The sequence below is a fragment of the Leopardus geoffroyi genome, chromosome C1 (assembly GCF_018350155.1).
Source record: "Leopardus geoffroyi isolate Oge1 chromosome C1, O.geoffroyi_Oge1_pat1.0, whole genome shotgun sequence".
Classification (NCBI taxonomy): Eukaryota; Metazoa; Chordata; class Mammalia; order Carnivora; family Felidae; genus Leopardus; species Leopardus geoffroyi.
Genome location: NC_059328.1, coordinates 142,573,468 through 142,588,259, shown reverse-complemented (window position 1 = coordinate 142,588,259; position 14,792 = coordinate 142,573,468). Strand labels below are relative to the sequence as shown.

At 39.6% G+C, this 14,792-nt stretch overlaps 1 protein-coding gene across 8 annotated transcripts in view; it reads left to right on the top strand.

Annotated features, from left to right (window-relative positions):
* Window positions 1–14,792, top strand: part of CACNB4 (calcium voltage-gated channel auxiliary subunit beta 4) — a 257,596-nt gene that overhangs the window by 224,735 nt on the left and 18,069 nt on the right. For all 8 annotated transcript variants that reach the window (XM_045479822.1, XM_045479823.1, XM_045479824.1 and 5 more), the window contains 3 exons: window positions 2,038–2,147; window positions 8,008–8,159; window positions 10,503–10,598. In XM_045479822.1, the coding sequence (XP_045335778.1) occupies window positions 2,038–2,147; window positions 8,008–8,159; window positions 10,503–10,598 (358 nt within the window). The remainder of the gene's footprint in view (window positions 1–2,037; window positions 2,148–8,007; window positions 8,160–10,502; window positions 10,599–14,792) is intronic.

Genomic DNA, 14,792 nt, shown 5'->3' with positions numbered 1-14,792 from the left:
CCAGTCATGTATTTGAATTGCTCTGGAACTTGACTGTATGTTTCTAACCAACAACTCTGTCCTTAAAACAACAAACAAACACACAAAAATAAATGAGCAATCTCTATTCTGTAAATTAAAGAAGCTGTGAACACAGGATGCCTATGAGATTTCATACTTCAAGTTGCAAAAGCCAACTGAGTAATGCAGACTCAGACATGGGGTTCCCTTGACTTTAAGCTCACTAAAGTCCTGACCACTTCTCTGCACATGGCCAAGATCGATTGCATCTGCACTTGATGATTTGGCTTACATCTGGGGATGTGGGGTTGCTGGAGAAGAAAACTGAAGCTCTGTGAGACTTATCATCACTCAGGTGACTAAGGATTGGCCTGGTGCTTGGGGGCCTGTGTTTCAGGTCTTCTTAGTCTCTAACTAATCATGTGGAACTTCCTCTCTGTGTCTCAGTTTTCTTGGTAAAATGAAGCAGTTGTACTTGACCAGTTTTTACAATGTCTTTTAGCAGTTGGGCAGCTTTTTACAAGGAAATCATATATAAAGCCCCAATGTAGAAAACAGAAATGCAGAGGCGTTTGCCTGACATGGAAGGTAGGAAAGCTGGAGGTCTGCCAACTCAGCCTCCCCTTGGTGTTCTCGGTGGCCCAGAGGTAGTTCACAAAACTCTTGGTTTCTGTAGAAGATAATATGAAGATGACTCCCATAATTTATTAGTGACTAAAAATTCTAAAAACATTAAGAATTTAAAACTCACTGACCATCTACAGCATATAAATACAATACAATGACACAAGAAGGTGCTTTGCGATAAAATGGTATCAGAACTTTTGGATAGCCTGTATAGCTTTAAAGAACCATTTGTGACAAGGAATACTTTAAATTTTCCTTAAGGCTTTGGGTCACTGAAGTCAGGTGAAGAGTCTCCTGAGAGTGCTGATAGTATACCAAAACTATGACTCAGTAATTGATATCAACTCTACCTCTTCCCTGCACCAGTCGCCAAAGGAATATAAAAATGAAGGCAAATGGGTGCACTGAGCAGAAAAGGAAGGGCACTACTCTCTTGTCTCCATTCCAGAACTCTGCCAAAGCTCTGAAAATGAGAATGGGGAAAGGTCCATGGTGGCAGTAACTGGCTTAGAGAGACATGCTTTGCATTCTACAGGTAGATAACAACCTGAAATTCATCAGGCACGGGTTAAAATAAAGAATTTTAAAGCTGTAAATTCCAGAGATTCTTATTTGATAAATCATATGCGTATGGACTCCTCTCTTTGTTCATCTGCAACTTCTTTGCTTTATTCTTCTCTTGTGTAACTGCAGGAAACTTTCTGACTTGCAAAAATCCTGGCGCAATCCTCATATTGCCCTCAACTATAGTGTCTTATGTCTTTCCACTTTATGCATTCAAAGTCCTAAGCAAATATGCTGACGGATCTTGTGCAGGCAGAATAGAAGTCATATTTTCCATATTCTTCGAAATGAAACATTCCTTTGGGCTCGTGAAGAGATGCTTCTTGTATCATGAATTAACTGTTAGGCATCAGGAATACAACATCACTACCAACTGGTTGAGTGTTGATGAAAATGAACAGGGTTTTCCCCTCTGGTTGATATGCCTGGGCAGAACATTTGTAGTTCCTGAAGGTCTTATTCAAGAGCAAATCAACTGTGAATTGTAGGGAAGTTGTATTGATGCTTCCTAGAAAGAGCATGTTTATTCACATATTTTGATTCCCTCCTGGTGTGGTGTGCGTTATAAAGAGAATTTGACAAGCTAGACAGTAGTGGAGGAAGAGCTTTGTTTTTAACCACAGATTTGCTTTTTGTTTTGGTTGAATAGCCAGAACCTTCCTCCATTATACCTGACTTATATTTTTAATACTAGCCAAAGCCTATTTAAAATACTTGTGGCGATGTTTATTATACTGTGGTTGCAATGCAGTATGTAAAGTGGTTACTAAATACTGTGGTTATAAATCACTTGAGAGCCCCATAACATTTCTACTGGCTTGTTCTGTTCTGTGTTCCTATTCATAGGATATCAATAACAAGAGTGACAGCTGACATTTCTCTTGCTAAGAGGTCTGTCCTAAATAATCCCAGCAAGCGAGCAATAATTGAACGTTCGAACACTCGATCCAGCTTAGGTAAGATGTTCAAATATGGTACTTCTCCAAGCTGTGTTTTCAGAGTGGGATGACACATGTTTCATTTGTGAATGTCTTTTCCAGTCTTCTCCCCATTCTGAATGGGGAAGTGCTGATTAACTGAAGAGAATGCTATCATGGAAAAGAAGGGAGCAGACTCCTTCAACAGCCAGAGCCTCCTCTGTCTCAGCTCTAGTCAATCAGTTAATCAGTAGTCTGGTGGGAAGAACCCTCATTGGGCTCCCCTGGTCTACTACTGCCTAACCACGTGAAAGCACTCATCTCTACTCTGCCCAAGTTTCTCAGTGATGCTAATGATATGCCATACCTGCGTCACAGCTGACATGAGAAGAAATGAGATGTTCAACTTTCTCAGATCTTTAGAAGAAAGCTAGCTAACAGTGTCTTAGTATAGCTTCTGCTGCTAGCTGGTAGTATCCAGAACAGTCACATCTTTAAGTGGAAATAGCAATGAGCATTAATAACATGTAGGGAGTTTAAATGTATCTTTCCTGGATCACTAGTTAGAAAGAATTATGAAATTCACCATGATGGAAAATGGAAGAACACCTTATATGGTTAGCTACATAACACCATGTTATGAGCAGGGCTGTGGAAGATGGAATTACCATCCACAGAAGCAAGTCCACACTGCTGGGCAATCATGACATTCATCTCAAAAGCCTGTTTGTGGTTTCTATGATTGCCAAGAGTGGTGCAGTCCACTTATAACTTTCTAGGAGTCTGCTTTGCATTCACATTCTGAGGGCAGTTTGTTTTGCTACCTCCTCCCTTATGGGCAGGGTGGGAAAGATAAGGGTCTTCTCTGTCACTATATTTTCTTAAACTACTGAGATGATGATAGAAAACAAAAAAATTCCAAGATCGCTTGCATGCCTAAACATCCCATGGAGAATTCATTGAAGGCTATACCTTGGCCCTGCACTAAGAATTGTACAGATTGCAAAGAGGCTACAAAGTATCATCTGTATATTCCTAGCATGGGATTGGCACATGGTAATTGTTCAATAAATGTCTGCTGCATGGTTGCTTTATAAAAAGAATGTTAAACATACCAAATGAATAGTTGTTTGTTCTTGTGAAGGCAGGAGCTTGGACATCAGTGGTTCTTTCCTTAGTTTTGTATTTAGATCCCTCACATGCTGAGTGCAACACTCTTAAAGAGACAGTAATTTTGACCTTGAGGTGGTAACAATGGAAGAGTTGATGATGATGAATCAGATTAGGTGACTAAAGTTAAATACTGTGAGAGACAAGGATGCCAAATTAGACTGAAGATTTCTTTTTTTTTTTTATGAATATAATTTATTGTCACATTGGCTTACATACAACACCCAGTGCTCATCCCAATAAGTGCCCTTCTTTATGCCCATCACCCATTTTCCCCTGGGTTTCCCCTGGGCTGCCACCCTCCCCCATCCACCCTCAGTTTGTTCTCTGTATTTAAGAGTCTCTTGTGGTTTGCCTCCCTCCCTCTCTGTTTGTAACTATTTTTCCCCCTTCCCTTCCCATGTGGTCTTCTGTTAAGTTTCTCAAGATCCACATATGAGTGAAAACATATGATATCTGTCCTTTTCTGACTGACTTATTTCACTCAGCATAATACCTTCCAGTTCCATCCAAGTTGCTGCAAATGGCATGATTTCATTCCTTCCCATTGCCAAGTAGTATTCCATTGTATATATAAACCACATCTTCTTTATGCATTCAGCAGTTGATGGACATTTAGGCTCTTTCCATAATTTGGCTATTGTTGAAAGTACTGCTATAAACATTGGGGTACAAGTGCCCCTATGTATCAGCACTCCTATATATATATCCTTTGGATAAATTCCTAGTAGTGCTATCGCTGGGTCATAGGGTAGTTCTATTTTTAATTTTTTGACACTGTTTTCCAGAGCAGCTGCACCAGTTTGCATTCCCACCAGCAGTGCAAGAAGGTTCCCTTTTCTCCACATCCTCACCAGCATCTGTTGTTTTCTGATTTGCTCATTTCAGCTACTCTGACCGGTGTGAAGTGATATCTCAGTGTGGCTTTGATTTGTGTTTCCCTGATGATGAGTGATGTTGAGCATCTTTTCGTGTGTCTGTTGGCCATCTGGATGTCTTCTTTGGAAAAGTTAGACTGAAGATTTCTCGAACAAGCATCTGTTCTCTGTTCTTCCCTCTTCCACTCTCCTCACTCCACAAAGTGCCTTTGACTTTTAATTACTTCTTCTTCTGATAAGTAATGAGAGGCTAAAAAACACTTAGGTGCATAAGTGAGGTTGCCTGACTCTAACCATCTATACCAGCCAAGGGTTTCATGGACATTCTTTGAAGTCATTCTGTGTAATCTAGTCACCTGTTTCAGTCAGTGGAGTGGAGCTAGTGTAAATATTGATGAAGAAACAAGGCAGTGTCAGTTCACTGGTTTTTTTCCTTTGCTTTGTAAATTCATATACCTATAGCCATTGGAATTAATTTAATGGAAATCTATTATAATAATCCCTATGTGAGCCACTTATGTCCATTTGCCTGCTTGTTAATGCACATTTGTAGATTTCCTCATCACATGGTTATTGTTATATGCCACAAATTACGCCGGACTTAGTAAGTACAAACATAACTAAAGACAAAGTGTCTTACCTATAAGCCAACAGAAAGAAGGGACTGGTGGTTAAAATACTGTCTGATAATAGATTTATGAACAAAAAGCTAGGGGTATAAAGAAAGAAGGGTAGGGAGTAAGAAGTGAAAGAGAAGAGTTCGAAGAAGTTATATTTGAGCTGGTTCTTCATGGAAGACAAGAATGTCCAAAGGCATCAACATGTAAAAAACACTGTGTAGGTGATAAACAAATAGTTTGTGCACAGCATACTTAAAAAAAGAGAGTGGGTGGCATGGTTTGAGAGCAACAGGGAAAGAGACTGAAAAGGTAGGTTGAGGCTAGTATGTTAGGGCTCTAGTATGCCTTGCTAAAGAAACCTCCTCCAAGGTAGATTCTATGAAATGTGGGTTCTAAAAGATACTAGTAGTTGTTACATCCAAACATTTTCCTCAGTCAGATAAATTTGGAAATTTGGATTAAATAATTGGCAGATTTCTTTACTGCAAGACTTCGAAGAGCCATTAAGATACAAAGGGTAATGCATGTTTGAAATTCCAAAAGAAATTATTATAGCCTGCAAAAAAAAAAAAAATCTCTTTTTCCCCTTAGGATATCTTACGGGATTAGTGTTCCAGGGTATTCACTTTGGGCAATGTTGTTTTGAACCCAAAGGAGCCATTGAAGTAGTTTAAGCATTTGGATATAAGAAAGATCACAGGTGTCAGAGATGTTAGAGAGAGGTGGATCTAGATCAGTCGTGGTCAAGTTATAGAAGTGTTCATTGAGGTCCCTCCAGCGTCATAGTCCAAATTTCTCAGAGCCCCATTTGTCTGTAGTAAGATCATGGTGAAACTTCCTTTGGAACCTTCTGAGAATCAGCATGGAAAGTCAGGATTGCTGGGCTTGCTCCAAGTTTTTAAGAAAATGAGCTATGTAGATACATATGCCATTCTCTTTCTCAGACAGTTTAGGTATTGAATTCTATATACCTATTATCCACATAGGGACCCACTCTAGTATATAGTGTGGCCATCTGCAGCCTCCTGGCTTGCTTGCCTGAGCACCTCTCCACTTGTGCTGGAATGCCATTGCCTAAGAGTTTTGTGTTGCCTAAGCTGTGGATGTGCTTGCCCTCCGCACAGGTCAAAAACCACACTTATCTCATTGCTGGTGTAGAGTAAATAAGGCCCAGGCATTTCTGAGTTATTTACACAGTGTGTCTCAAGGGTTCTTTATACCAGAGCAGTCCAGTTTGCCTCACTGCCATTTTGCTACTTGAGAAAATGTTGTATTCAGATTCGAAACTTAAAGCAATGCAGACTTGTTCTGCAACAGTCCTGGCCAGGAGTTACCTTAAACCAGTGTCAATTTAATGACAACAACAAATGGAGAACATACCCCAACAGCCTGAGGCTGAAATATACTACAATAAAAATAAAATTTATTTTCTGAACTTCTCTCATAAGAAAGATCTCTTTTTTTAAAAAGTGTTTTTGTGGGGTGCCTGGGTGGCTCAGTCAGTTAAGTGACCGATTTCGGCTCAGGTCATGATCTTATAGTCCGTGAGTTCGAGCCCTGCGTCAGGCTCTGTGCTGATAGCTCAGAGCCTGGAGCCTGCTTCAGATTCTGTGTCTCCCTCTCTCTCTGACCCTCCCTCATTCATGCTCTGTCTCTCTCTGTCTCAAAAATAAATAAAAATTTAAAAAAAAAAAAAGAAATTTTAAAAAGTGTTTTTGACATGTGAGAAAAAAGGGACAGGTATGTTATTTATTATTGGCAAATGTACTAGGTGACTTCAGAAGAATTTTGCAAATAAGCCTAATCGTCCAGATTCTTTACATAGATACCTTGAGAGCTAGTCACAGTTCAAAGTAACATGACATCTTTCAGACCATTGGAATTGGATAATATGAACAATGATTGCTATGTTGACTCTCTAAATTCATATTTCTAGTACAAATCATGCATTCAACATCAGTGATTTGGTGGGAAGTCAGAATTTTATGCTATTATGCAAAGCCCCCCAAATTAGAGTTACATGATAGTCTTGAACATCCATGATCCCACACACCTTGTCCGTATGTTTGGTTATGGAAGGTTTTGGCTTGTGGTGGGTGACATGAACTTGAATGTATACTGGATAAGCAAAACAAATCACGACATTGTGGTAGAAACTCTTCTAGAGTTATTTTTAGAGCAACATCACCTCTTACTTAGGCCATCTTTGAAGTTATTTAAATTAGGTAACTTGTTTACTCTGTGTAATTTAAATGAGATTATAACATTGCTGGGTCATGCCTGTAATAAATAGGCCAAAAATAAAAACAAGTAAAAAGCAAAAGAAGATCATCTCTCTGAAAATTAAGTAGTCTAATTCAGACTTTAGACATGACCCAATAAGTCAGATGATTTATAAAACATATGTGAAAAAGTTTTTTATGTTTTAGAAAGATGTATTATGTTTTTATAGGTAATCTGCTTTGCTTTAAAAATAGCTAGAGTACTTCAGACAAATAACTAGATTTTTTTATTCAACCAGATTCACACAGAGATTTCAGTCACTTGGCTGTTACAGCCAATTGAATAGATTTGCATTCTCAAGGCATTGCAGCATTTATAATATAATTGGCCTTAGTTGTTTTTCTTTTTAATGCTGAGGATTATGCCTTAGAACAAGTGTACTGGCCCTAATACTTGAATTAAAGCGTAGCAGTTTGTTAACATAAGTGTAGACCCAGAACATTTAACCCTGGATACAAAAATGTGCACATCAGTCAAAACAGATGAATTGTGGGATTTTTTAAAAAACATATTCACAAAATATCAATATATAAATTCTTGCTTAGCTGGAATATTTCAGTATAATTTGCTTTCTATGCAATGTTGCTCTGCATGTATTTCAATTCTTTCCTAATTGTGGTTTTAGCTTTTATAGCTAAAATAAAAGTTCTTTGGAACAAAGCAATAATCAAAAACAACATAGCTATCTAAGTAGCTGAAAATCAGGGCAAGTGTAAGAAGTGAGTCAAGAGAGCCATCTCAATTTTTTTTCACCAATTTTTTGGTTTTATGAAAAACTCAACCCATCTCTCTCTCTTTAGGAAAGATCTTAAGTTAACAGAAGCATGAAATTCAGAATGTTCTGTTGTGCAATATAGACAAACATCCAAATGGTTTTAAGTGGTTTTACATATAAGAACTAATTAATAAAAATAACCATGTCCTGTTGTTTATTATTTCTCCTTTTAGCGGAAGTGCAAAGTGAAATTGAAAGAATCTTTGAGTTGGCAAGATCTTTGCAACTGGTTGTTCTTGACGCAGACACCATCAATCACCCAGCACAACTTATAAAGACTTCTTTAGCGCCAATTATTGTTCATGTTAAAGTTTCATCTCCAAAGGTAATTACCTCATTTCTGCCTTAAGAATTAGAAGCTCATTTCTTTTGAAATAGTCTTTGCTCTGTGCTTTTTTTGTTCATGAGTAAGGACAGTATCTTATTGAGGCCCTTTTTATTTTTTTTATTTTTTTAAATTTTATTTATTTATTTATTTTAATATATGAAATTTATTGTCAAACTGGTTTCCATACAACACCCAGTGCTCATCCCAAAAGATTCCCTCTTCAGTACCCATCACCTACCCTCCCCGCCCTCCCATCCCCCATCAACCGTCATTTAGTTCTCAGTTTTTAAGAGTCTCTTATGCTTTGGCTCTCTCCCACTCTAACCTCTTTTTTTTTTCCCCTTCCCCTCCCCCATGGGTTTCCGTTAAGTTTCTCAGGATCCACATAAGAGTGAAAATATATGGTATCTGTCTTTCTATGGCTTATTTCACTTAGCATAACACTCTCCAGTTCCATCCACGTTGCTACAAAGGGCCATATTTCATTCTTTCTCATTGCCACGTGGTACTCCATTGTGTATATAAACCACAATTTCTTTATCCATTCATCAGTTGATGGACATTTAGGCTTTTTCCACAATTTGGCTATTGTTGAGAGTGCTGCTGTAAACATTGGGGTACAAGTGCCCCTATGCATCAGTACTCCTGTATCCCTTGGGTAAATTCCTAGCAGTGCTACTGCTGGGTCATAGGGTAGGTCTATTTTTAATTTTTTGAGGAACCTCCACACTGTTTTCCAGAGTAGCTGTACCAGTTTGCATTCCCACCAACAGTGCAAGAGGGTTCCCGTTTCTCCACATTTGAGGCCCTTTTTAATGGGCGGTTTTTAATTCCTGTAGTCTGTACAGCTTCTAGAAATCCTAAGATAGCAAATAAAGAATAGCCATTGTTTTAAAGAAGTTCCCTGTCTGTTGTGGTTCCCCAACTGGGCAGTTATGCAAGAGCAAAATAGAAACAAAAGATTAAGAAAGGTGAGGAAAAGTAAAGTATGGCTTTTCAGAGACTTATGTTCTGTCCTAGTAAATGTCTTGAGTAGTATTGATTCTTGTAACACCTATCTTCTCTCCCCAGTTGAGAGAGTATGTAATTCAAGAAAGGAATCTACATTTATCGTGTATAGAGTCAAACATTACTGTATAGAATCTATTATGGAAAAGTAATTGATGTGTGTATATATATGCTTAGATTGGCTTCTTTAAGGAATAAGATACGCTGTGATTAAACACAATGGGATATCTGCCATGTGTCTTTATGCCGCAAAGGTAGATGATACTGTAATAAGTAATGTGAAATAGATATTCTAGAGAGGTACAAGCTTAATAATTAGTTTATTTTCAATGCCTCCAAGAGTGCAGTTTAGTGCTAAAATGCCAATTCAGCTTCCAACCAGTCATCTCTCACAGGTGGAGAATGTCTAGAGAAGCTGTGCCCTTCCCCAACCCCTCAGCTTTCCATCTCTCTGGGCACTGGTTCTGCACAGGATGGATTTGGGGATCCTGACCAAACCTGGGCCTTTGGAGAACCATTAGAATGGACTGAAATTACCTTGACCACCTGGAGGTCTATTTGGCCCAGAACTGAAGGAGATTCAAGCATCCTTCACTGCAGTAGAATAGATTTTAACCTCCATCACCCCTGCTCCAGTCACCATGGGGTCATTAAGTGTAGGAACAGGGGTAACTATGGATATATGCACTGAGTTATCATAGAGCCTCACTGACTAGTACTGTTTTGGGGGAAGAACCCTGTTTCAGCTTAAAAAAGTAAGGGAGAGGGGAGTGTATGGCAAATGCGGTTATAGCATTTATAGAACAGATATTCACTGGTTTATATGTAGCAATATGCCAGTGCAAATGTTTTGCCTAGATTTCTATCATAAAATCATTCTTATTAATGTAAAGTTAAACTGGAACACCTTAATAATTATCAGTGACCAAAAGAACCAAATATATAAATGACTGATATTTATCTAACATTGAGATAGTGAACTAAAATATTACTCAACTGAATATGGACATAAATGACCTGGTACAGATCAGTTCCTCCACTTTTGCAGGGCTCTCTTTGAACTCTCTGGGTAAAATCTAGGGCGGGAACTCAAGATCCCACCAAGGCCTCACACGGAGCGAGAATAGGATGAACCTATCAAATCCACTATAACTGAGAGCCAGTGTAAGTGGGTGATGTCATTACAGAGTTTATATATATATATATATATATATGGTTTTTCATATTGTATTTCTTCTCTATTAATACTCAGGGCTTAAACAGACTATTTAAAAGATCTTGTCTTTTTTTTTTTAGTTTTCTTTTAACTTGTTGATTTATGTCTTCTATCAGGTTTTACAGCGGTTGATTAAATCTAGAGGAAAGTCCCAAAGTAAACACTTAAATGTTCAACTGGTAGCAGCTGATAAACTTGCACAATGCCCCCCAGTAAGTACCATCGTGTTTAGTCATAATCATTCTTGCCTAGACAGGAGAGAGTGGTGGTTTTGTTGTTGTTGTTGTTGTTGTTGTTGTTGTTGTTGTTTGTTTTCATGTTACCATTGCCATTTTTGTTCTAGAATGATGGTAATGACATGTTGTCGTAAACATTAAGGTATTTTTCAAACAAACTGCTGCTGTCATGTTGGCTACATTAAGGCATCCAGAAACGGGGGGTGTCTGCCATGTAGTAAGAACTAAACCTAGTGTTCAGCGTCTGATGTCCTTGCCTGCTACCTTGATTACCTCGCAAACACTCAGCAAACTACTTAATCCAGTCATGTCGGCACTTTTATGAACAGAGAAGAAAAATAAAACATACTGATTTGACTTTTCTTTAACTTTTCTGCCAGGAAGTTCCAGTAGGCAGAAAAGATAGGACCTTGAAGGTTGAGAATTTATGGGAACAAGAAGAGCCCTGTGGTTATAGCAGATAAAGAAGAAGTCAGGGTTAAGAAAAATGAAAAACCGTATTATAGCAACTCTACTCCTAGTGCCATTGCCAGAAAACAGCTGCTGAGTTGGAAGCCAAGAAAATGGCAGAGATTTTGGTGGGTGTTGGGGGACATAACTGCTATCATATGGGTCACCAGTGGCTGATCAGTGTCTACTCCTGCTCAGCTGATTTATTACTTCTGTGCCTGTGTTTGTCTAAAGGAAATTACTGTCTTTCCTACTGATTTGATTCACTAGATTTTTTTCATATACTTGTGTAAGGATCATTTATGCTCTGTGGAAGCATAAAATCTAATTCAGATGTTTAGAGAGACAATACAGCATAGCTGTAAAAAGTATATGGACTGTGGAGCCAAATTGCCTGTGTTCAAGTCCACACTAGTTATGTAATCTTCAGCAAGTGTCTACCTCACTGGGTTGGTATAAAGATTCAACGAGTGACTCTTAGCTCTTAGAACAGGGACTGGCACATACTAAGCACCATCTAGGTGTTTCTGTTATAATTATTGGATGTACTTTGCATTGTGCCATGCCTAACCTGTCAGGCTCTGTAAGGATCTGTCCCTGTCTGTTTTACTGTTTTATCTCAGTCCTTTATTATGGTAGGCCCACGGTAAATATTTTTTTTTGACGAGTGAGTGAATGAAAGGCAATAAGAGTATGATGCATCCTTTTATTGGATAGGCCAGATACTGTGCTAGATGCTTTACATAGATTATCTCTAATCTTCACTGTTATCTAGTAAAGTAGGCAATATTATCCCCATTTGTAGATGAAGTGATTGAAGAGAGAGAGAGGTTAAATGATTTTACTAAGGTCACACAGCAAATTAGGATTAGATTAGATCTATCTGGTGTCAAAGCCAGTTTCCTGCCCTCACAGTCCCACCCACCTATATACACGCCTGGTTACCTGTCCACAGATAATTTGGATAGCTGGAGTGCTATGTTAAGAAGCCTCACTACACATGGCCTATGAATGAAGTCCACTTGCAAAATGGAATGTATGATTAAAGCACTGCATGTATATTGAAGAATGTATTACCCAGCCCTGACTCTATAATCTTTCCCAGCTAAAGGATGTTAACCTTTATCCAACAGTTACCAAAAGCTAGGAACTATGCTATTGTTTCCAATTTTTAGGATAGTTTTATGTAGAGTTGTATCAATTTGGGTCTTCTGGGAAGCAGACACCTAAATGGAATTAGAACTGAAAATTGATTGGAGAAAATGCCTGAGAAAGGGGGCAGAACAAGGCGGGAGAGCCTTCTGATCAGACGTTAAGTCTGATCTCATGAAAGGAAAGGAGGAAGGAAGGAGAAATGAATAGAAGGAGCCTCAGACTGAGATGCAGATTTCTTGCATGTTTGTCACATGTTGGCAGAAATGTCCAGGCTCTATTCCCCACGCTGTGCTCAGGCACTGGCTAGGAGCAGCCTGTGGAGAGCGTGGCCTTGGTTTGAATGCTGTAGTGGTTCTGGAAGGTGCCAAGGTCCCCTAACCCCCATCCCGGGGTTTCTGCTGACTGCACTCATCACAGCAAATTTTCCAGGAAATCTGAGAGTACTCTAGTAGATAACACTATCCCTGCTTTCTAGAAGGGAAAGAAGCTAAGTCCCTGACTAAGAAATTTGTTGGAGGTGACAATTAGTAAATGAGCCCCAAGATTCAACCCTAGATCTGTCTGACTCCAACAAAGCTCTGTTTCCCATGCCTCTCTACCTCTGTACAGAGCTGTGTAGTGCAGGTGAATCTTTGGCCCCAACTTTGCTGTGCAAGAAATATCTTCAGGGCAGAACAAAGACCTCAACTGGACAGGGATGGGGGCTGGGGGTGGGGTAGGGTGGGGGTTGGTGAGGAAGTTGAGGGAGTTGTGGGGGGGAGTTCCAGTTCAGACAACCATTGGCCATGCCCATGTGGTCCTTAAGGATGGATATTCTGCTGCATCAAACCTCATCTGGAACAGAGAATCTTTGGTAAGGCAGGGAATCTTTAGATAAGCGCCTCCTCTCTGGGACATTGGCAGGAGAGTTCCTTTCTCTTCTATGTCTGGGGGAGAGGAGGTGTCTCCCTCTTTTCCCCTACTGTTGCTATTAACGGAACTTCCTCTTTGCTTTTGTTGTATCTAAAAGCATCCCCACCTTCTATTGTTTCCTGAGTCAGTTAGCAAAATCTCTCCAACCAATTTAGGCTTTTGGGAAACAAAACCCAGGAAGGGAAATGGAGAGGTGGCAATTTCCTGCCATAGCACCCCCTCCCCTGCCCCCCAGACAAGGAAGCCCAGACCCTGCCACCTGCATGAGTGGTAGAAAAGAAAAGGGGGAAATACAAAAGGAGAAACACAGATTAATACCTCAAAATTCGTTGATCACATCTACCTTCAGAGAGGTAGAAGGGTCTACGCTGTGCAGGCAGCCTAGTTCTGTGAGGTCCCTGAGGTGGCCCCAAGATCTGCAGAAGTTTTGGGAGCAGATCTGTGTTGACTAGAGAGCAGGTAGGCGTGTCTAATTTCACTGGACAGAGTGAGCAGACCCATCCACAAGGAGCAAGGCATTTTACAAGTCTACTCAAATGCAAATGCCAGGAAGAATGGGATGCCTTTCTAAGTACTGAGCTCCTAGTCTCTCACTGCATTCATTTGAAGGCAGGGTGGAGGTTGAGTGGCCTCTAGAAACAGATGTCAAGATGTGGGAGGAATCTCTTCTGGTGAAGGCTGAAGGATATGGTGTCTAAGACCCTTTTCAACTGCAAGACTGATTCTATCTAGATTTTGGAAGTAATCAGTGTAGAGATGTTAGTGAAACCATGAAGGCCATGGAGCCCAAGGAAGAGAAGAGTATTTAAAAAAAGCAGAGGGGCACCTGGGTGGCTCAGTGGGTTAAGCGTCTGACTTCGGGTCAGGTCATGATCTCACAGTTTGTGAGTTTGAGCCCCGCGTCGGGCTCTGTGCTGATGGCTCGGAGCCTGGAGCCTGCTTTGGATTCTCTCTCTCTCTCTCTCTCTCTCTCTCTCTGCCCCTCTCTGCCCCTCCCCTGCTTGTGCTCTGTTTCTCTCTCTCTCTAAAAAATAAACATTTAAAAAATTTTTTTAAAAATTTTAAAAGCAAAAAATATGTCAAGTAAAGTGATATCCTCATTGTTTCAAAATGTCATTAAGATCATTCTTTTTGACACTCAAAAAGAATGAAATCTTGCCATTTGCAACTATGTGGATGGAACTGGAGGGTATTATGCTAAGTGAAATTAGTCAGTCAGAGAAAGACAAAAATCATATGACTTCACTCATATGAGGACTTTAAGAGACAAAACAGATGAACATAAGGGAAGGGAAACAAAAATAATATAAAAACAGGGAGAGGGACAAAACAGAAGAGACTCATAAATATGGAGAACAAACAGAGTTGCTGGAGAGGTTGTGGGAGGGGGGATGGGCTAAATGGGTAAGGGGCACTAAGGAATCTACTCCTGAAATCATTGTTTCACGATATGCTAACTAATTTGGATGTAAATTTTAAAAAATAAAAAATTGAATTAAAAAAAAGAAGCTAAACAAACAAACAAACAAAATGGCATTAAGATCAGATACTTCTACCGATGGTCCGTGAGCATGTCTGAGGACATAGTATCCATGTCACCGTATGGTTAAGTCAGACAAACTCAAATATTTGGTCATCTCAATTCCGTGTGGC